Source organism: Opisthocomus hoazin, chromosome 1 (assembly GCF_030867145.1).
Source record: "Opisthocomus hoazin isolate bOpiHoa1 chromosome 1, bOpiHoa1.hap1, whole genome shotgun sequence".
NCBI classification, from domain to species: Eukaryota; Metazoa; Chordata; class Aves; order Opisthocomiformes; family Opisthocomidae; genus Opisthocomus; species Opisthocomus hoazin.
Window position 1 is genome coordinate 11,097,091 of NC_134414.1, and position 21,941 is coordinate 11,119,031.

Sequence of the window (21,941 nt, forward strand, 5' to 3'; positions counted from 1 at the left end):
CATTTCCCCTCCCCGGAGACGCCCGACCCGCCTGTGCCCCCCCCGCCCCGAGGCAGCCGGCCCCGGCGCGCCTCACCCGCTCCCGCCGCAGCGGGACGCCGCCAGGTCGGCTCCATAAACCCTCCTGTCGCAACTCGCAGGTCTCTCTTGTTCTGTCCCTTTTCCTAACAGCCTTCTGCGTACCTAAGGACATCCCGTCGCTGCTGCCGATCTGCTCGCAGCATGCCAGGACACCGAGGGCAGCAGCAGTCCCCTCCGCGGCCCCACCAGTGCTTCTGCTCCTCTGCGCTTTCTCTCATGGAAAGGTGTTTTAGAGGCTGGCATCTGGAGCGGGGCACGCTGCCAGCGGGAGCTACAACCCGAGCAGGAGAGTCCAGGCATCAACTCGCCTGGTAGCAGCTGCTCGCAGCCTGGCAGCCCCTAGAGCCTTCCCAGCCGAGTGTGGCTACTCCTGTCGCACACTAAGGGCGAATTCCCCTCTCCCCACATGCCCGCTGCAAGGCCAGCACGCCAGGACGGTGACACTGCTCTCCCACTTCTAGCGCGCCTGTCTTGCTCCCAGCAGCTTTCAGCATACACACAACTGCATTACTCAATACACACGCCTGTATCCTTTCTTCCCAATCCCGCAGACATGCCGGCCACGCAAACCCATTACTGAAAGGAAAAGACTCACGCTTAAATATATGCTTAATTTTATTTATTACATTTAAGAAATATTAACATCCTAGGATATCTGGTTTACCATCTAAGTCCAGCCATAAGCAACAAAAAAAAAAAGTTAATCATGTTTCAAGTGAGCATTCTTACATTCATTCCCCCCTGTAATGTAAAGAAAAGTTTGTTCAGCTGTATTAAATTCTTATGTGTTTGACTAATGGAAAAAAAAAAATCTCATTAAAAAATGTCTTAACTACCAGGCATCCTGGTTTGTTAATTGTTTGTTGGCACTTGTGTTGACGCTCTAGCACTCCGGTTTTTTTGTTAAGTTTTCCCCTTCTACCCAGAACTGTCTTTTGGGGTTTTTTTGTTTGTTTGTGGTTTTTTTGTTTGTTGTTTTGTGGTTTTTTTGGTTTTTTTTTTTTGTTTTTTTTTAATATCTGGATATGTAAGTTTGTTCAAATAATTTTAAGAAGAAAAGAAATCTAGGGTTGTCTGTCTGAGAAGTTCCTGCACTGCTTCCCTTGATAACGCACCTATGGGATAACTGAAGTTATTTGCTGTCATTTTTCTGAATCTTATTGAGCAAAAACTCTTTTTAATTCAATTTAAACTGAAAAAAGTACAGAAACACTGTCTTCATTTGATGGTGTGCATAAATTACACTCCATATATAGCAAAAATATCTTTTATTTATAATTTACATTTCCACAAGTGAAAAATGTACATTTTTACATATACCGTTTCATTCCATTAAATTCTCACGCATCTACAGAACTTTCACACAATGACACCTGAAACTGTGCAGGCAATAAGAAATTCAAATACAAAAATGTATTTATTAACCAAACAGTAGTTGAGGCCCTGCCTCAGTTGAACATTTTTATTTCATATAAAAAGTATTTGCCTTCCAGAGTTAACACAGCAGCTCTTCTGTAAAAAAAAAAATTCATACCTCAGTTTCTTTAAACAGACTCATCAGGTTCTGTTTTTATGTCTGTAGATGCAGGTGTGCTCTCTTCTGCACAGGCAGTAGGGGTGTCATCAGGTTCTTCCTTGACTTTAGGTGAGTCACAGGACTCTTGTGTCTCTTGTTTAACAATGTTCAACATTATATTTAGTGGATTTTCTACAGGAGTCTTGCTGGGAGATGGTGTGCAATCAAATGATGTTGTCTGCAAAGTGAAAGCCAATGTAGCGTTAACACACATTAAAATAACCATTTTTAGCTTCTTATCCCTTTTAGTCTTTCTCAAAATCCAAACCACTACTATACCAAGATCCTAAGAAAACAAGTTTATTTTTCAATAGCATTACTTTTTCACCATTACTTTGAAAAGGTATCATCCAAGCAGCGATGAAATGCCTAACACATTACCATGAATCATTCCCTGCTACCCCCAGGGGAACTGTAACTCCCAAAGCATTAGAAGAGTAACGCACCAACACCCATCACTCCATTTTTGCAAATTCCTACGAGTACACATCTTGCTCAACAATGCATGCATACGTGTTTGCAAACCAAGGTTTCCCTGTAGTCATGTATGACACACAGCCATCGCAGTACATCACAAGAAGAAATACATCTTAGCTAATTCTGTATTCTGAACTTGCCATGCCCAAGGTCTTCGAGCCTGAGGCAAGAGAAACGGGTAGCACGTTCTGAACACATCTGCTCCCTGCAAAGTCAGAGACCCAAGAAAACAGACTGAAAGCAAAACGCTTCAAAAAATACAAAGAAGGATTCACTTACGTTTTGGTAATCTTCGTAGCAAGATGGATGGTAAATCTGAAAAAGAATTGTTATACATTTAAATACATAAATTATAGGAGGATCACGGGTTATGAACAGAACAGTGTCAATCACACATACCACCCAATTTGACTAAAAAAACCCCAACAGTATAAGCAGGCCAAGTATGGTGTCAAATATAACTGGGAAAACATTTTGTGTATGTTTATATAGGAAAAGTTATCATACAGAAGCCTGGTAAATGTTGGGAATTACTTGTGTACAGCTGCATACAGAAATAATTAAACCAGTATCTACACCCGCATATAGAGACATTCATTTTTCTTTTCGCACTGCGGTACAAGGGAAGGCTAGTGAGCCTATCCTAATGCTAACAGGACTTCGAGCACTTCCAAAAGTGGACGTACTTCTGTACTTGGAAGCCAGGAAAGCTACCATGGGAATCCTTCAGGGAGAAAAGAGCACTTGTCCCTCCCATTTTCTTTTGCTATAATTCTTCGGGGTTTTTTACTATATGTATCATGTGTAAATAAAATCAGATTACCTTTTCATCTACTCTGATAGCATTCTTCAGATGCCACTCCTCCTCTTCCTCATCCCAGTACTGTTCAAATTGCTCTTGGCAAATTTCACAGCTCTGAAAAGTTATTGGAGTAACACAGATAAACGAGGTTATTGCAACAGTTTACTGAACATGTGAATTTCCAGAACCTAGTAAGTCAGAAATGTGTTTTTTTTAATTAAGATAAATACATTAAGACTACAATGTGATCTTTCCTCCACACTTTACAAATAACTTTAGAAAACTTTAATCAAAAATTACTTGAGTATCATTTGCAGACCGAGCAATGATCACCATCTGGCCTTGAAGACTGCTGTCACTTGAGAAAGGTAAGCTTTGCCCTTTATCTAAGAAGCCTCTGCAAAACACTTAGCAAAAATCTAATGCTGTTCTACTGTCATGTAAGACAATCCAGTACAGGGATTTAATTTTATTTATGGCATTATCTTCACTCTTCCTCTTAACCTGGAGTCTCACGTTAAAAAGGCAGAACTTTTACATGAAGTATTAACATTTTTAGTACTTTTGTGCAAAATAATCAACTCTGAGAACAAGGCACAAAAGGTACTTTTCAAAATTAAAACAAAGACCTTCATGGATTGATAGCTAGTTTCTTAGCGGCTCAAGCATGTAAAACTAAATTGTAATTCTACCAACATTCCTATCTGATTACAACAAAAGCTCATCTACCAAAACACAACTCTGCTGGTTACTTACTTTCTCCTAATGCCCGTCTCCTACCGAAAAGGAATTTCTGTGTAGAAGTATCTAACACCCAATAAACCCAATCATTATTTGAATGACAACGGGCCATTTCCAATTCACTTGCTCCATTTACTCTTTCTATGGAAACATTCAGTAACTTTGCCCATTTGAATTCTGCCCAAATGATGGAATGCCAATGAGTGTAGGTCTTTTTTGAACTACAGGTGCTTTATACTGTCTGCCCCTGGGAAACAACCATTACATACACAGATACACTACCCATGAAGCAGCTGCACAGAGGTCCAAGAACAAGACTTTGGTCTACACACAGGCCACTGTATGAAAGAATGCTGTGAACTTTGAAGTGTTAGATGGTTCTCAGTACCTGGGCTAATAAAGGCAAGCTGAAACTTACCTCAACTGCTCCAGCTGGCCCAGCAGGGACACTCTGAAACTCCTTCTCTTTCGCAGCTTCCTGTGTCTTCAACACCACCTCTTCATGAGCTTTTTCAAAGAATTGGCTTTTTGCACGCTCCTCCAGATCGGCTATTTCTTCAAATTCAATCCAGTCCTGAGGAAAAGGTTTTCATTCACAATCAGACACTGACAAATAGCCAGAAATGTTTAAAAAATAAATCTCAGGGAAAAAAAAAAAAAGATATCCCTAAGTACCGTGTATTATTAAATCTTACTTCATTAAAACTTCAATGCTCCTCACATGCAGCATTAGCACAATGTGCACCTTCCCACAACGCTACACTTTCTAAGCAAGTTTTTTCCAGAAAAAACACTATCCTTCAATTTCCATTCCATTCTCAGTGCAATCAAAACAGTTCCAACAGCTTCAAACCGCTTATTGTTCATTATATAATTGCCTTTTGTGTTCTGACAGGCATTTATGAAAACTACTTGAAACGTCTAAGGCATCATTGTTTACCAAAGGCCAACTCCTGTGATGATGTAAACATCAACTGCAATCCTATAGCACATGTGTAAGTGAAACACTGATTCTGGCCTGTAATTTATCAAGATATGTACTGCATTACTTACTGTTAAACTGTAGTACCATCTTCTGTGTGTAATTTTTCTGCTAACATCTTTCTCTGTCCGGTTCTGACGATAATGCCAATCTAAATGATCTGCATAAACATCTGTCTGTGAAGTAGTGAACCTCATTCCACAAGAATAACATTGAATTCCAGTGTACAGTCGATTTATAACACTATCATAACGCCTACAAAAAGGAAGAAAAAAAAAAAAAGTCTTAACATATCTTTTGAGAAGAAGCAGGTAAGAATTTTCTTAGTAAGTTACTTCATATGCCCGCTAGAGGAAAGCATGAATCTACTGCAAGGTTAAAGCACACAATGTAGCTAAATTCTTCCTGATTTTCACAACACAATCAACTGAAACATTCAAATAACAAACAGTGGGCTCATACTAACTATTAATGAGAAACACACTAGCATTGTGTTTCATACCTACTCACTTCTTCGCCTAATGGTGCAGAAAACGGTAACACTTGCATTTGGCTCAGCTTTGCAAACTACACAAAGGTGGTAAAACTAGTAGTAACAAAGGAAGAAACGCCGACTTCAATATATAATGCAACCTTGCTGAATAGGTAACAACGTGCAACTTCCGTAAAGATAGTTTTCCCAGGTTAGTTTTCCCTCTTTTTTTCCTCCCTCAAATTCTCCAAGGCTAACATAAGAAACTCCAGGTCCTCTTAGTCACAAAGCAACAATGAAAAATTGCAGGTCTTCCTACACACAGTGACACACAAAGCTCTCATCCATCTTGGATTAACTACCTAGATACTACTGCATCATTATTCTTACTGCACTGTAAACTTATTCTACTATACGCACTGTCTAAGTTCTTCAACTGTGAAGTTAGTGAGGTCTGGAACATTCGGATCATCATTCTGGTCATCATCTTCCTCTTCAGCAGCTGGCTGGGCTGATGTTTCATTCACTTCTAGAAAGCACAAAGGTATCGTTTTACCAAAATTTCAGTAGGTCATCAGAAAGAAATTACGTGCTCCTGAAAGTTATTTTTATTCAAATATTAATAAATACAACCTCACTATGCAAAAATACAAGCATGCAATAGTTAAGTGCGTCATCTTCTAACATGATCAAAAAAAGCATACAAGATATTGTAAGTTACTCAGAATTTCAATTTAGCAAAACACAATTTCACCTCAGTCTCTGGCACCGAAATTCAGTCTCCAGTGTCACATAAACATTTCAGAAACTGCAAAAACCTGATTATAATCAGGAACAAGTTACCAAGGCACTGCACCAAGGATAAAGCCAACTGCTCTAGATAGCTGAAGTGTACAAATTAAACAAGGTACTAAGAAATTACTCAATCCCACGCACTAAACTCCTTTCCAAAAACAAAGTACAGTTTAAAAAAAGATAGAGGAGTTCACAAAAGTTCTTATACTTTACACTTAGGCTTTACACTTCAGCTGTGGATAAACTGAGTAGTTAAAACATAATGGATCTACATACGTGCTGAAGTGGAATCAGTTTTTGACAGTTTGAGGATCCCTGTTGACAGCAGTTTAGCAAACAATTCATTGACATCAAGCTGTCCAAGGTGGTTATCAGGATATGAATGTGGAAGGGCTCCTAAGCAAAAACATCAACATTCAAGGAGACAAAAGGTTACCATCAGAAATTTACTTCACTTTCATCAGCATATTTCACAATACACTTCTTCTCCCTCCTGTTTCTTCCATTTTTTTTATTTCAAATTATTTAACAACTCTTTTCGCTTTATGTCTAGTCCTTGGCTAATTTCTTCTCTTGCGACAGCTTCCTTCGTAATGTATTCTGAAGTGCTAAGCTGGCTGCCCATACACACATTTCTACTGGTTACTGTTTATTAGAATGCAGTCTTTTCCTTGGTTTATGCTTGAATATTTCACCAAGACCAATCTACTTCATCACCTACTTTAACCATTTACGACTTCTTAGAAGCTTTTCATTACTAACCATTCACATACTGGGAATGTTTACACACCCTGGCAAACACAAACCAGACCTACAAACCGGTACCTTCCGGAAAAGCAGACCCAACTATTTAGTTTTTAGCACAATTACATACCAAAACCACACGGTTAATGAAAACTAATGAAAGCCTTCACTGTTTGAGGGAAAACCCTGAAGAGATGAAGGTACTACAGAAACCGCATCTATGGCCACCTCACTGAGGCAGCTTCCCTTAGTCCACACAGACCTAGTACACCAGGACGTTATGAGAGGGTAATGTTTGTGGCCACTAACAAACCAAACAAGCCAAAAGAAATAAAATTATTTTGTTACGCACCTGCAGGGTTCTGAACAAAACTTCCAGGATTTGGCAAATACTGCTGACCTTGGCCATAAGGCCCTGCTTGAGCAGACATGAGAGAAACCTGTGAAAGTAGACACTTCAGTTACCATTAACTCCTACACATTTCACAATAAGCTTATATATTTTAAACTCCTTCCAGGAGTGACCCATGTCAGTTCGTTACTGAAAAGTCCGTGAACGACTACGTAACATTTCCCACTAAAAAAAATTTCAGAACACATACTCATGATGTCCAACATTTAAAATACATATATAAAAAATTTTCTTCTACCTATCAAGCCTTCAATCACATTTTCCAAACACAGTACTTCCTTTTAAATTGTTCCTGTTCACCAGAACAGAGCTCATCAGAAAAAAATTTGAGAAATTGGTAAATGTCTATTAACAAATTCCACTATTCATTCTTAGCTCAGAATTGAAATAGCATCCATTATACGAAACGCATCTGTAAAGCGGGATTCTTCAGCCAACAAGCTATACTAAGCTTCAGACAGAAAACCAGCTTTTATAACACACTTATAATAAAAACGGTGGTGTTTTTCCCAATTTACTCTTTCTGGATTTACAAAAAAAAGTTTAAATTGTTTAAAATTTTATCACATTAGAGGTTAGCAGGACACATTACCTGCTTCCGTACAATCAGTTAACTCTTCATGTTCCATGATTACCCCCCATATGAAAAACACTCTCTAAAATCTCTCATCTAATGAACAGAATGACATCATTTTCACTGATGTACAGAATCATCTTCCCCTTTTGAAGGTACCATTTCCAACACGCAACAGTGAAGACAACAAAACTCGTAAAGCACGCTGATGCCGAGATACTTTAAAAAAAAGGTAGTTCAACAATGTCCGTCAATTCCCACAAATTACAGATACCTCTTTAAAACTGGCTTGTCACCAGGACTAACAGCTGCAATAAGGCCACAGAATTGTTTTGGTCCATTCTAATTCTACACCTCTTAGAAAAATTAATCATGCATATTCTCTTACATTATCTTTCATGCTTTTGTGCAAGTTTAATGCAAACAACACAGACCTGCAATTACCTAGTTTTGTTTTGAAGTTAAAAATACTGATTTCACTGCCACATTCTCAGCTACAAAGTGACTGTAAGGTCCACTATTTTAATTCCTAGAAACAGACTCTTAAAAAACAGCAATGTGTGTCCTCCTGAATCACCTAGAAACCACTGAAGAAGGATGACTTTTTTAGCTTGAAACTGGCTCCCAGTCTGCCAGCTCTTCAGAAAAGTCTTTATTTTTTAAAGCAAGAAAAACTGCTAATTATCTACACAGAGACACTTCTGCAAGCAACCATTTAATGCAATCAGTTCTTACCTGATTACTTCCCATTGGCATATTACTGAAGTTCCCATACTGAGGGCCCTGAAGACTTTTTTCATCAAAGTAATGTCCGGCTCCTCTCAACGGGAAATTCTGTGCTCCTGGGCCAGCTGGCCCATTGAAATTCGGTCCAGGTGAACCATCAAATAGATCAGGCCTCTGGAACTGCATCCCATGAGATGGTCCGTTGTAGCCTTGGACGGGATGGTCGACAAACGGACCACCTTGTCCGTACGGTGACATTTCTAGTCTTGAGGCAGGATGGTTAGCTACATTTTCGAAACGTGCCCCTTGAAGGCCAAGGGGCAAGTCAAATCTAGAGGCTGGCTGGTGAGGTCCATCAAATCTTTGAGGTATGGCTGTATCAAATCGTGGTTGTGCCTGTTGGCCAGGCGCCCTTTCAAATCTTGGACCAGGCTGACCATGAATTCCATCAAATCTTTGCAAGAGAGAGAGCTGTCCAGGCTGACCATCAAATCCAGCTGCATGACAACCATCAAATCTCGGTCCAGCCCGACCCAGAGGGCCATCAAACCTAAGTCCACCAGCTCCCTGGTGTACTGGTCCATCAATCAACCTAGGACCTACACCCGGCTGACCATGTGGTCCTTCCAATCTGAGCCCACCAGCTGATGGTCCATGCGGGCCCTCAAACCTGAGCCCACCAGCTGATGGTCCATGTGGGCCCATAGGCTGACCATGTGGCCCCTCAAACCTGAGGCCACCCCCTGGTTGACCATGAGGCCCCAATGGCTGTAAATGTGGCCCCTCAAACCTGAGGCCACCCCCTGGTTGACCATGAGGCCCCAAGGGCTGACCATGGGGTCCCTCAAACCTGAGACCACCCCCTGGTTGACCTCGAGGCCCCATAGGTTGACCATGAGGTCCCTCAAACCTGAGACCACCTGAAGGCTGGCCACGGGGACCCTCAAACCTGAGACCAACCCCAGGTCCTTCAAATCTAGGACCACCTACAGGCTGCCCTGCAGGCCCCTCGAACCGCAAAGGCCCACCGATCTGCCCAAGAGGTCCCTCAAACCTCAGGGGACCTCCTCCACCAACCTGTCCCGGAGGTCCTTCAAACCTAAGGGCCCCTGCCAGCTGCCCTGGTGGCCCATCAAATCTCAGGGCTCCAGCTCCCCCTGCTCCTGCCAGCGGTCCGTCAAACTGAGCTGCACCTGCCCCCACCAAAGGGCCCTCAAATCTCATGGCAGCCTGTCCAGGTGGCCCATCAATTCTGGAACTTGAACCAGCAGCAGGACCATCAACAAAAGGACTTCCTTGTCCATCTACCCCAACCCTTGCAGCAGCCTGTCTAGGTGAGCCATCAAACAGAGGTCTGTCTTCCATTAGTGCACTTATCCTTGGCTTTGCTTCAATGCCTCCAAATCTTGACCCTGGACTTTCTGGAAACGGTGCTTTCTCTGCATCTTCATACCTAGCTCTTTTGAAACGTTCACTGAATGGTGATCTTGCTTCCTCTCGAACACCTAAAAAAAACAGAACAAACTCGACAGCCACTCACTAAAATGTTGCCAATCATTTTACGGCTGTAAAATAAAGCAAAAACACATACCAGCTTGCCCGAGAAGCTGTCTTTCTTCACGATTATCAAATCTGCAGATTGCATCACCATCTATTTTCTGGAACTCTGTTGTGCTTTTCCCCTGTTGTCTGAGCGCATCTCTAAATTCATCTGATTCTCCCCAGCTGTCGTAAGGATCAAAGTTCTTAGAACCTCTCGCTCCTTTAGTAGCATTTTGTTCCTCAAGTCTTCGTCTACTCTCCAGTGGCGAGAGGTTATCACCAAAAGGTCTATTAGTACCACTTACAGGAGAGTGTCTCCTTGATCTTTCTCCGAATGGTTCTTTTCTGTCAAACTGTACTCCACGCTTGGCTTTTGCTTGCTCACATTCTATTCCAGAAAGCAATGCATCAGGCAAATGATAATCCAATATGTCATCAGGATCCAACAGATCCAGCCTTGACAATGAATGCTGAACTTGTGTCCTTTTCAGTTTAGCCTTATGTTCGTAATACGTTAATTCTGCATCTGATAGAAGCGGTTTCTTCTTCAAACCACATTTTTCCTCTGTAGGGCTATCCCAGACATTGCATCTGTGCTTTCCTTCCTGATACTGGAAGAGCTGTCGGATCTGATGAGCTACCATGAGGAACTCATCTTGTGTTATTTCACCAGATGTTAAGCGTTCATTGGCCTACAATATAAAATTAAAGTTTAGACTTCTAAAAAGAAAAAAAAAGCAAACTATAACCAGGACACTTCTATGAAGACAGATTTATCAGTATTACCTTCTTTAGTAATTCTCTCTTGCTTGCAGACGTCAATTCTTTAGGAATCTGTAAATTAGCATCCACACTTAACCGGTGCTGCTGCTTTGGTGCGCGGGGTGATAAAATTCCTTTACCAGCAGGCCAGTTTTCCCGGTGTCTTTGGTGAGGGGATTTACCAGCTGCTTGGTGTTCTTCACTCTGCTGTGAGCTGAAAGCAAGAATACATTTAAAACAGATTACTTCTTTGAGACATAACTGTTACATTCCTATCAGAACTGATCACGGCAAAACATCACTACCACCTTAGAAACCAAGTATGTATCATTTTCGGACGTCACTAGTAGAAGCAAGTTAAACTTATCAATTCTAACAATCTGAACATTGCCTCCCAAAGCTGACTATACTGAAGTCAGCAGCAGAATCTCCACTGACTTCAAACGGAGGTTATTAAAGAGATAGTAACTTACTTTTTATTTTCTTCCCAACCAGATTTCCACCTCTTGCCTGATTTGGATCCCTGCCAGTTTTCTGCATTCTCCTTTGGATCAGGAGAAGCTTTTGTAGAATGCTGGCTTACTGCTTCTTGAGGCCTGTCCTCTTGGGCTTTTTTCACTCTCCTTGGATCTCGCACCTCTTGTTTAACATTTCTCTTATTAGAATTTCTTTCATCTCTTGCTGCTTGTGTGCCTTCTTCAACATGAGACTGCTTAGGGCCTATCTGACGTATCTTTCCAATTTTAGGAGTTGATGAAGTGGGAGATAAACTCCTAAGTCGTCTTTTGGGTGATCTCCTCTCTCGTCTTTTTGGAGAATGTGTAGATGGTGACCGTGCCTTAGGAGAGCGTGATCGTGACCGTTTCCTATTACTTGATCTCCCTTGTTTTCCACCCTGTTTTTCTGACTCTTCTGTAGTCGTGTCTTGTTTCTGAACAGCACCATTAATTACTTTATTTCTGCTGCCTACTGGTCTATGTTCACATGTCTTATGTTCCTCTTTTTCTTTTTTCTCTGTATTTCTCCTCTTTTCTTTCACCTCCTCCTCTTTGCCCTCTGACTTATCTTGAAGGTGTCTTTTCAGTCTCGGATCTCGCTTACTAATTTCAGATACTTTTGTGCTTTCACATTCCTGGGTTTTAGCATCTTTAGTATTGGGTAGCTTATTTTTTAAAGGAGATGGTGATTTAGATTTTGCTTCGGACTGGTCAAGTTCTTTCTTCTGTGTTTTTTCACTTGCTTTTGATTTCTCCTGCTTTGTAGAGTTTTGTTTTTCAGCCTGTGTTGTTTTGTTTGCCTTGGTATCAGACTGACTGGTCGTGTTCGGTGGAAATTCTTTCCTATGAGATTGATCTTTAGCATGAGAAGAATGCTGAGCCATCCTATTAAGTCGAGGATCCCTATTTACTATTTTGACATCATGAAGTGGAGGACTTGGGGATGGTTTGTTTTTTTCGGATTGCAGAACAGTCTGATGAGGTGGTTTAACCGTCATATGAGGTGTGGGAGACATGTGTTGCTTGGAAGGTGCTGGGACTGAAGCTATAGTAGATGATCCTTGCTGAACACTAAGAGATACAGCCTGAAATAGGTAAAAAAATCCAGCATTAATCTGCATGACAACTCCTACCCTGAGATGCTCATATTCTGCCTTGAAACCAGAACTGTAAATAGAAATGTCTTAAAGTTGTGAGATTCATCATTTAACTGAAAATGACCCAATTAATTGCTACTTAAAAGAGTTAAAATAATGCAGTACCATTACAAAAGATCAAACTCAAATACAATGCAAAATTAGAACCAGAAAGACAGTACTGCAAAATATGTAACTTAGTCACATGTTCTCATTACAGTGTTAGCTTTTCTGTACATTCTACATGCTCAAGGCAACTAAACTGCCAGGTATCCGATACAATGTTTGTATTTCTGTATTTCAAAGATGCTTTATTTTGGCATCATCAACCACCAATACAGCAAGACTTTCAATTATGAACGTAAAACAATACAGCTTAACCACCACCTTCAGAGGGTGGAATCAAACCAACCTGACCTAATGAGGAAACTGACTTTATTTCCAACAAGCAGGCTTCCTTGTTCTAGAAGAACAAGTATACTTGAAAAATCCTGGTCTGCTGCGGGCCACAGGAAGTGGAAGACGAGGACCACAGGCAGGCATCACTGTGGAAAAAAAGTTAAGAACAAAAACCCAAGAACTTCACTTTTTTTCTTTTACATCTTTATTTTGAGTGTAATTCTTCAGGTTTGTACTGTTCAGGAACCCGAGATCCACTTGCACTGCTCCAGGTCTAAAATACGTACACTTACCTAAGATGACGAAAAAATAACACGCTGCAGTTAGCCGTATAGCTAAGTACTGTACAAAAGAAAGTGAGACTCAACTACAAAAGCTTCAGCAACTATCCTACTCACCAACTGTGCTTTAGTCTGTTCCAGCTCCAGCTCTAATTTTTTTTGCTGAAGTTCTAACAACTGCTTTTGTTTTGCAAGCAATTGCTGCCTTATCAGTTGCTCCTGTGTCAAATTCTTTTGTATTTCAGGAACAGCTGGAGGAGTAGAGGCACCAGAAGTCACAGCAGAGGTAGGTGCAGCGGATTCCTCTGGCTAAAAACAAAATAAAAGTTACATTTAAAATCCTGATGGGAACAACTAACTCCATCTCCTTTAACTGTTATCATGATCCAGGACTCGGATCTGGTTTGTAGAACAGTTACAAATTGCATTTTTAATGCAAAATATAACTGAAACAATTTGAAACTTTTGCCCCACTAGAATTTGCCTGCTGTAACAGCTGTATGTCATCAAATATAAATTGACCAATGTTCCGAAATCTAAAACACACTTTAAAAAATATACAAACCAAACCCATCAAATACTCTGAATGCAGAAATTCCTCTTACCTGTCCACAAAGGTCAGAAACTTCATTCGTAATATACTAAATTGTCAAAAAGCAGCAGACAAACAATGAAAACTACACATATTACCATCTGTTCATACAGTAAGCATAAAGACTTACCGATTTATTTAAAAACTTAGGATTCACATGGATGCTAGAAGTATTCACATTTGGGGGCAGAGGTTTAATTGGCCAAGCAGGATCTAATGAGTTGACTCTGACATCAAGTGCATACAGTTTCTTCAAAGGAAAAATATCATCCCATGTGGAGCGTAATTTAAATAAACTTTTCCTAGTATTTTCATCCACCTAAAACAATAAAACAATTCTATGGCTTGTTAAGTTAATATAAAACAATTTCTTAAACTTTTCTGTAGAACTTAAGATTTCATTTCTTTCCTATTTCTATCAACAGTTTGCCATTTTAACACATTGAACTTGCTATACAGAATTTATAAGCCGTGCAGATCATACACCTATACCAACAGAATCAGTAACACAAGCTCAAATGTGGAATTGTTGTTTCAAGACAACTTCAAGGTTTTATTGGGTATTACCATTCTCTGAGAATTTTCTTTCAACTTTTCCATTACCAAAATTCTCATTTTAGTTGCCCAATTTCTGTGGAAAAAATACAGTGACAAAAATATTGAAAGGCAACAGCCTCTAAGACAATACATTATTCAAGTGTTCGTTCTGAATGGAGTATAACAATGACAAACAAATTAGGAAACAATGAACTTTGTGAACAGAAAAGGTGTTTTGCTCAGCTGTTTCGTCACTGAAGGATTTTTTTTTTTCCAATAAACGCAACAAAAGGGGTATTAACTAAAATTAAATAAATTGTATTTCAGTTCAGCCGCAACATTAGACCCATCTGTGAGCCACAGATTAAGCGTAGCTGCAGGATGGACGCCCGTTTTATCTCTTCGCAAACAATCAGCTTGTACTCTCTCCTGACAGGTAAGTCAGAACTTTACAGTAAAGCAAAATTCAGTTCATCTCATAACTTGAGTAGTTCAATTAAACAATAATGAAAACCATTTGAGGACAAAATGTATGCAGCTGTCCTAACGTCACTATCCTAATTAAATCATTAAATATTGCCTATGTAAATAGTTTTTGCTGCAATTTTATTTTTAAGATGTTACAGCAAGACACAGAATAGTCTGGCAAGCTCAGAGGTTCTTTCAGGAAGAAGCGGGAACTTCAACAAAAATAATTCATACTTAGCTAATGGAAAAGTGCCTCTATACAATTTTCAATGAGAGGGTATGAAGTTCACTGCAAAAGGTGCAGAAATGACTGAGCAAAAGTTTCTGATTTCATCAAGTGTCTAAAGATACCTTATTGACCATTTACTCATAAAACAAAATTTGTAACAATGTCAGTGCTGGAATTCTACCTGCATCTTTTAACACCACCAATTAAGCTATTAGCAGCGACTGCCATTTTACAGATTTAATTAATACACATTAATTAAATAGTTCTAGTTCGCTTAGTAGACAGTTAACCTATAAAACTCTGAAAATTAGTTATTATCCAGAGCTTCAGCTGCAACATTAAATGCAACTCAGTAAAAGAACATTCACATTTGAATACTGAAAAAAACAAGTAAGCGTCTACCTACTCTACACACAGGAGTTTAACTCTTCTATGGTCATTATTACAATCTATTCCTTATTCCATCATGCATTTTATATCTGAAAATCATATATAAAGCATACTAGGATCTCAGATCCTCGCTGATATGTAATGATAGGCAAATACACAAAAGCTCCATCTCATTCATAAGAGATATCACTTTCCTATAGCATACAGGAAATCACAGAATTTAACCATTCATTTCTGATCCATCTTAAACCCATTCAAGCCCAGCTTTTCAAAAACCAGACTTTGATTTGCCCTTCTCACTGAGGAATAAGCATAACTTCTTCACTGGGTTTAATGATTACGAGTAAAAATATGGCAGCAGTTTTCCATGTTGAATGAAATTAAAACACATATTTGTAATGTACTATAGCAATATATTCTAAGACACTTCCCCCCCAGCTTTTTTTTTTTTAAATCACAGACCACCAGAAGCGAATCAGGTGTCAGAGCTATTCATTCTTCACAGTTTAAGACCTTATTTTGCACATCATGAATTAAGTAAAACTACAGGAGAGAAAAGCTCCGAGAAATCCACAAGCAACTGATTCTCAGTCTATTCTTGCCATAAGGACTATTTACTATCTCAAAAATAAATGAACAATTCATAATTAATTGGTCTATACGTCACAAAAAGGCCATCCAGGTAAGCAATCAGTAACCAAAATACTGTTAGTAAATTCTTGCCTGGATAGGAAAATTACAGACTTTCATTAATCAAATTAATTTAAGCAAGACTTGGCATCTTTCAGCTAAGATGTAACTTACATGCTTGACAGCAGCAGAAATAATCTTCCACAGTATAGATACAGTACTAAGATTTATAAAAAACACAATCAATTCGTATAGTTCACCACCCAAGAAAACCCAAACCTGAAAGCATGTATTTATTTTACCAGGAACACATTTTGCTTAGAATACAGAACTTTTCTGAAAGTGTATATACCTTTTCAAATACACAAATAAATGTTGCAACTAGGTTTTTAGTAAATGCAGTAAGATATTCTCTTCCCACATTCTTGACAATGGAATCCATGAGGTACATAACAGGGAGCTTCTCTGATGCAGGAGCCTGGAGTAATAAGAAGAAACTGAGAAGTTTAGCACAATAAAAACATATTTTAAGACTTTTAAATTAAGGGATTACCAATCCCAGAAATACAGACCTCTCTTTTTGGTTGCCACTATAAACACCGAGGGATTTGGCTTGGGATTTTTTTTTTTTGGTTTATATAAAAACTTAATCTGGAAAATCGATACTCAGTTCAAAGTATAACGCAGTGGGTCTATCACACAAAAAAGGAACAGCTTAGATTATTTTGCTTGCATATCAAAGCTTTGGAAAAAGGCAAAAAAAAAAAAAAGAAGAAAAAAGAAGCCCTCAAGACAGTACTGCCGCTAGTGTACTGAGTGTAACCTTTCAAAACCCACTTGAGAAGTAACTTTAGTTAGCAGGAAACCACTGTTAGCACTTCAAGGAACTTCTAAAGAATGGTTTAGAATTCAAACCTCCTGAATGCTTGCTTTTCTGGATTTCACAGAACACAAATCAGACTTCTGGGAAATAGCCCAAATCAGTGAACTTCTGTAGCCGTAGATTCTATGTCGAGTACCACAGTCTTTCCACAAACTACACGCAGAAAAGGTTGCAACTATTTCACTGTAATCCAAATGCATGGAGCAAGGAGTCCCATTCTCTCTTGGCACTTGTAGGTAACAACAGTTCAGATCTCCAGAGTGCACACAAAAAAGCACAGTCAGAACAAAGTTCAAAATCCAGACAAAACTCAATCCTCTAGTCAACCGGGGAAATCACAGGCAAGGTCAGGAACTGCAACCACGATTTTCACAGCAGGGAGTCTTCAAGTTCTGGACACATCTTTGCTACAAGAGGAGGCTTGTTTTTCGTTGTTTGGTTTTCGGTTTTAGTTGGTTTGAGTTTTTTTAAATCCATTTTCAAAACTTGTAGCAAGTTTGTGTGATAGAAGTGTGGTGATGCTGGACCGCTACAGCTACTTCTAATGTACACAAAGCACTCCTGGCCCAAACCAAGGTGATTGCAATGCCCACCACTGGCTTTCACAAAGCAGAAGGCACAGCAAAGTTCCAGAAAACATCAGCAAGTACACAGACTTGTTGAAGAGGACAACATGAAAGATACCACCACAAGCCGTGTGTCGACCATGATCCCTTTAGAAGAGCATCCACTCGTACTAAGTCCCATTCACCATCCAGTAAACTCAGGATAAAAACCAGAATAACTTCACTCACTGCTCATTTTTAATAGGATGGGCTACTAGGTTAATTAACGACACCTTACTTCGCAGCCCCATTGTCCAGACAAGTGTGTGGAAGTGCTCTTGCTTTACAATTTTAGATTTAATGCTTTCTCCTTTAAAGTGGTTCACAGAAGGGCACCGAGTCAACAATACTTTTATACCGGTCAATCACAATGTTTCCTTAAATATGTATTAATTTACCATGACCTGAAACTTAATATTGAAGAGGGCAGAATTCCTTGTTAGTTGGGGGCACGGGGGTGAACACAGGGGGGTGTCACTGCCTTTGAGCACATCGAAAAAAAGTAGAGGCAGGTAGGTGATGTATTTTGTATAAAAAAAGGCAGAAAAATGCAGTTAATCTAGCCGAAACTAGTTGTGGCGCATTAAAAGCCCATCTTACACTATGGCATAACACTGAGCTGTAAACAAGCTTGTATGCAATGGTGTTAGAATAAAGGCATCTCTCTAGGTTCAAAAATCTAAGGTTGTGTGTCTATAGCTACTTACTATTAAAATGTCTGTGGAACACTGCTTTCTTCTTTAAAGCAGTCTGCACAACGGCACATGAAAAACACTAAGTTCTGAATACCTGCCTTTATATAAAAATGACAGTGCAGTTTCTGACGTTTAAAGTCAGCTGTTAGGGCAACAACGAGCTGTCTCAGAAGTACCTATGCCCAAGAGCTACTGACATTGTATGTTATATTCTTCCACCCACCAACACATGGAAGTAGCTCAGCTAAGCTAGACTCAGCCAAGCTTTGAAATGCTGGGGAATCATTTAGTAGCAAAAGCACCATAACAAGTTTAACTGTCACTTTCATCATGCATCACACTGTTAAAAAGTAATCATACATGGAAGTACCGTAATCTAGTAAGGAAGCCTGCTTCAAACTATGGCACAGAATTAGAAGCTTAGCTGCATACCCTGCTTCAAATATAAGCTACTCAGGTGTCACATTTTAAAAACCATGACTTAAATATGGTCGGAATATTTAAGTCTTCACTTCTGTAAACGTTTATTATGTCACAGTATCTAGTGCATATTCCAATAACCACAAAAGGGAATCCCAGACTTGAATGTATTTGGTTTTCAGGCGGCCAACACAGTATCCCCTAGCAAGAAAGATGCCCACGACACTAATCAAAAGGCAGGGAGGTGCCGCATAACCACCAGAACACAAAAGAACGCTAACCCTGAGCTCACCAGCATAGCAGTAAAGACTTCATTACAGAATTCCCGCTGTTCCTTCAAATAATGTAGGAAAGCTACTGCTGGAAATGTGTGGCTCTCTTTTATTAAGTTTCCTGAAAGACTTCAAGTTTGAAAATCATATCTGGCAATCAAACCCCAAGTCACAAACGTGCAAAAATTTGTTTAAAAAAAAAATCTTGTAAACAAAAAGGGTCTTGGAACAAATTCTGCACTATACAATGGTAAATAAAAAGACAAATACATATTTCACACGTTTTATTTACAAGTTTTATAATACCAGTCACACATTTCAGAACCATTTATTAAATTGTAAAGCAGACCACTCAAGTTTTACACTAAACAAACTGTCTCCAGGCAACACTTTTAAAAAGTGGCTCAGTAAAGGAGATCACTTTCCCAGAAACAACTGAAAACTTCCCTTGAATAAACCACAGTCACGAACAATAACTAGGCAAAGCTAACCATTGATACAGGATTTAAGACATCTTTAAAAAAAAAAAAGCACACTTCAGGGCAAACTAAATCACCCAGAAATGAAAAAAAAATTGACAGCATTGATATTTATCACAAATCATTTTACACACATCCACTGCCCTTCAGGAGATATAATGGTGAGATCTATTAGATCATGAGATCACCTCCCCATGGAATGGCAGAACTTGGCCACTGGCAGCATTTAAAACTAGACTGGAAGAGGTCTGTGGAACACTAAAAAGCCATCCTGCATTGATAGAAAGAGAGATTAAATAACTTACGAGATTCTTCCCTCCCCATCATTAGATAGTACAATTCTCACCATTATAAACCACGAGATTTAAAGCCAAAGGAAAAAAAAGCCTTTGAACACCTGAGATCAGAGGGAGCAAGGGAAACAACGCGGGAGGGGTGACTGGCACGAATCGGGGGGAGGGCTTGAAAGAAGAACCCTTTTCTTACAAAATGCTCTTATTACGAAGGTGCTGTAAACCCCCATCCATGTGCTGCGGCTGACTGATGTCAGCAACTGCCTGGGTTGGGCTCAGAGGGAGCCTCCTCTTTCCCTTCTTTTTATATCATGTGCCTTTCAGACGCCATGTTAGGATCCTACAGGCTGCTGCAGCTTCTACACTCGGGGAGAATTTCTTCTTCCCCATCCTCAACCAATAAACCTCTCTAGCCATAATAAATTCAATCCGCACACAACACTAGCCCCTTACTCGAGGCACCGATCACCTGAAATCCAAACAGATCATCCCAAGCCCACAGAATTTTCTCTAATCAGGCAGAGCAGAACAGCTCCCCCCACTACCACACACGCTTCTCTACCCGGAGCAGATGATCACCTTTCACCCACAAACTTTTCTACAAGGTTAGGGTGCCCACCCCCCCCAAAATTAGTGTCTTATGGGGACTGCGTTGGGAAAATAGCCTTATCTTAACTGATACTTAAAAGTCATTATATTTAGCCCTTCAGTAGCGGACAATTTACGTGCTATAAACTTTAACCTTCATTCCTTTAAACCACCCCCCCAAAAAACCCCAACCCCCCCACCCAATCTCCCCATCAGCCCCTCTCTAAGGATCGCAACGCCCATCTGCTGTCGAAATCGCTAAAAGTAAGGGCTCAAACCCCAGACCCGAGACACTGAGCGCTGGCTCCGTGTCGGGGGGAAAACCCAGCGCCGAGGGCGAGGTGCCGCTGCCCAGTCACTGCCAGGCCGCCATGTTGTGCCTGCCGTGTACCCGGGGCTGGGACCGCGGCCCACGCTGCCCTCCCCAAGCCTTTCGTGGGGCGAGGCCAGACCCCTTCCCCCATCCCCAGACCGGGGGTGGTGTGGGGGCAGCTCCCCTCCCTCGCGTCCCCTGCTCCCTACGGGGGGCGAAGAAGCCTCACGCTTGGCGATGGCAGGAGGAGCCCCCGAGGCCTGGCTGCTCCCCGACCGCCCCCTCCCCAGACACGCTCCCCTCCGCCTGCTCCCCCCCCCCGGCACCCTGGGCTCCGTCCAAACCCTGCTCGGCCTCTAACTCCCCGCCCCCCCCCCCCACCCGCTGGCCTCCTCGCCCCGCTGCCTCCCTCTCTCTCCACCCGGCTCCGGGGCCCTCCTCAGCCCGGGTCCCCCTCCTGGCCCCCGGGGCCGCCCTAGCCCGCTGCCCCCGCCGGTCCCCCCAGCAGTATAGGTAGGAGTAGTAGTCGGTGGAATATAAAAACCTTGGCGATTTGCGCCTCGATCAGGGAGACGATGTCCTTGGCGAAGGGCACGTTCTCCTCGGCCAGGATGGTCAGCATGTTGATGTGCGGCTTGCTGTTGAACGTCAGGTCCTCCAGCGACGACTGGTAATCGCGGCACGCGTCCTCCCGGGCCTCGCTGCTACCAGCGCTGCTCTCCGGGGCCGACATGCTTCCTCCGACCGGGGCCCCGCACCAGGACCCGACCCCACCGACCGACGGCCCCCTCCCCGCGAGCCCCCGCCGCCGCTGCCGCCGCCGCCGCCGCCGAGCGATGCCGCCGCCCCCCCCGCCGCTGCCGCTGGGCTCCTCTACCGCATCCTCCGGGCTGCGGCTCCCGCTGCCGTCGGCGCCGCCGCTCCTTCAGCCGCCGCCAGCTGGAGTCTGGGCGCTCACAAAATGGCGGCGGCGGCTACGGCTCGCGAACCTCCTTCCTCCAGCTGTTGCGTCATGTGAAATTGTTCTGAGGAAAGGGGGCGGCGGCTTGGAAAGCCCCTTTTGTTCGCTCACCGCGCCCTGATTGGCTGGCGTCCCGCCCGCCCGGCCCGCGATTGGCTCAGCCGCCACAACAGCGGCCGCTGATTGGCTAGGGCCGCCCTCCGCCTCCTCGGATTGGCTTGCTGCCCTAACGCCCCGCGGTCGCCCCGGCGTCCCGACCTGCAATTGGTCGCGTTTCCCTGCTCGCCGTTGCCTCCCGGCGCGCTGCGCCGCTTCCGACCGCCTTCCCCTGCCGCCCCTGGCTTTGATTGGTGGCCCCCGCGCGGTCCCACCTCTCCGCCACGCCCTCAATAGCGACGGCGCGGTCCCGCCCCGCCGCCCGCTATTGGGTCAGCCGTTGGCATGGCAACGCCTCTTGGGCGGGCCTGGGGCCTGGTGGTGCCTGGGCGGGCGCGCGTTGCGGCCTGAGGCCCTCGGGCAGCACGGCCGCCCCCAGGGAGCGGAGCGGAGCGGGTCGGCCGCCCGGGAGCGGCCCCTCGGCGCTGGCA

At 42.3% G+C, this 21,941-nt stretch overlaps 1 protein-coding gene across 3 annotated transcripts; it reads right to left on the reverse strand.

Moving 5' to 3' along the window:
• Nucleotides 1–1,479: 1,479 nt before the first annotated feature.
• On the reverse strand, nt 1,480–21,674 carry PCF11 (PCF11 cleavage and polyadenylation factor subunit). Of its 3 annotated transcripts, XM_075417077.1 has the most exons (17): nt 20,938–21,673; nt 16,198–16,323; nt 13,722–13,910; nt 13,117–13,308; nt 11,160–12,268; nt 10,711–10,900; nt 9,974–10,616; nt 9,270–9,887; nt 8,392–9,188; nt 7,023–7,110; nt 6,203–6,322; nt 5,552–5,660; nt 4,731–4,914; nt 4,096–4,251; nt 2,958–3,050; nt 2,414–2,449; nt 1,480–1,835 (listed from the first exon to the last, which is right to left on the reverse strand). In XM_075417077.1, exons 1-17 carry the CDS (start codon nt 21,124–21,126, stop codon nt 1,626–1,628), a joined length of 5,049 nt encoding a protein of 1,682 aa, XP_075273192.1. In that variant the 5' UTR covers nt 21,127–21,673; the 3' UTR covers nt 1,480–1,625. The 3 variants fall into 3 exon arrangements, with proteins under 3 accessions (XP_075273192.1, XP_075273189.1, XP_075273184.1); XM_075417074.1 differs by having other exon boundaries at nt 5,552–5,657; nt 8,392–9,887; nt 20,938–21,674; XM_075417069.1 differs by having other exon boundaries at nt 8,392–9,887.
• Between the last annotated feature and the right edge of the window lie 267 nt (nt 21,675–21,941).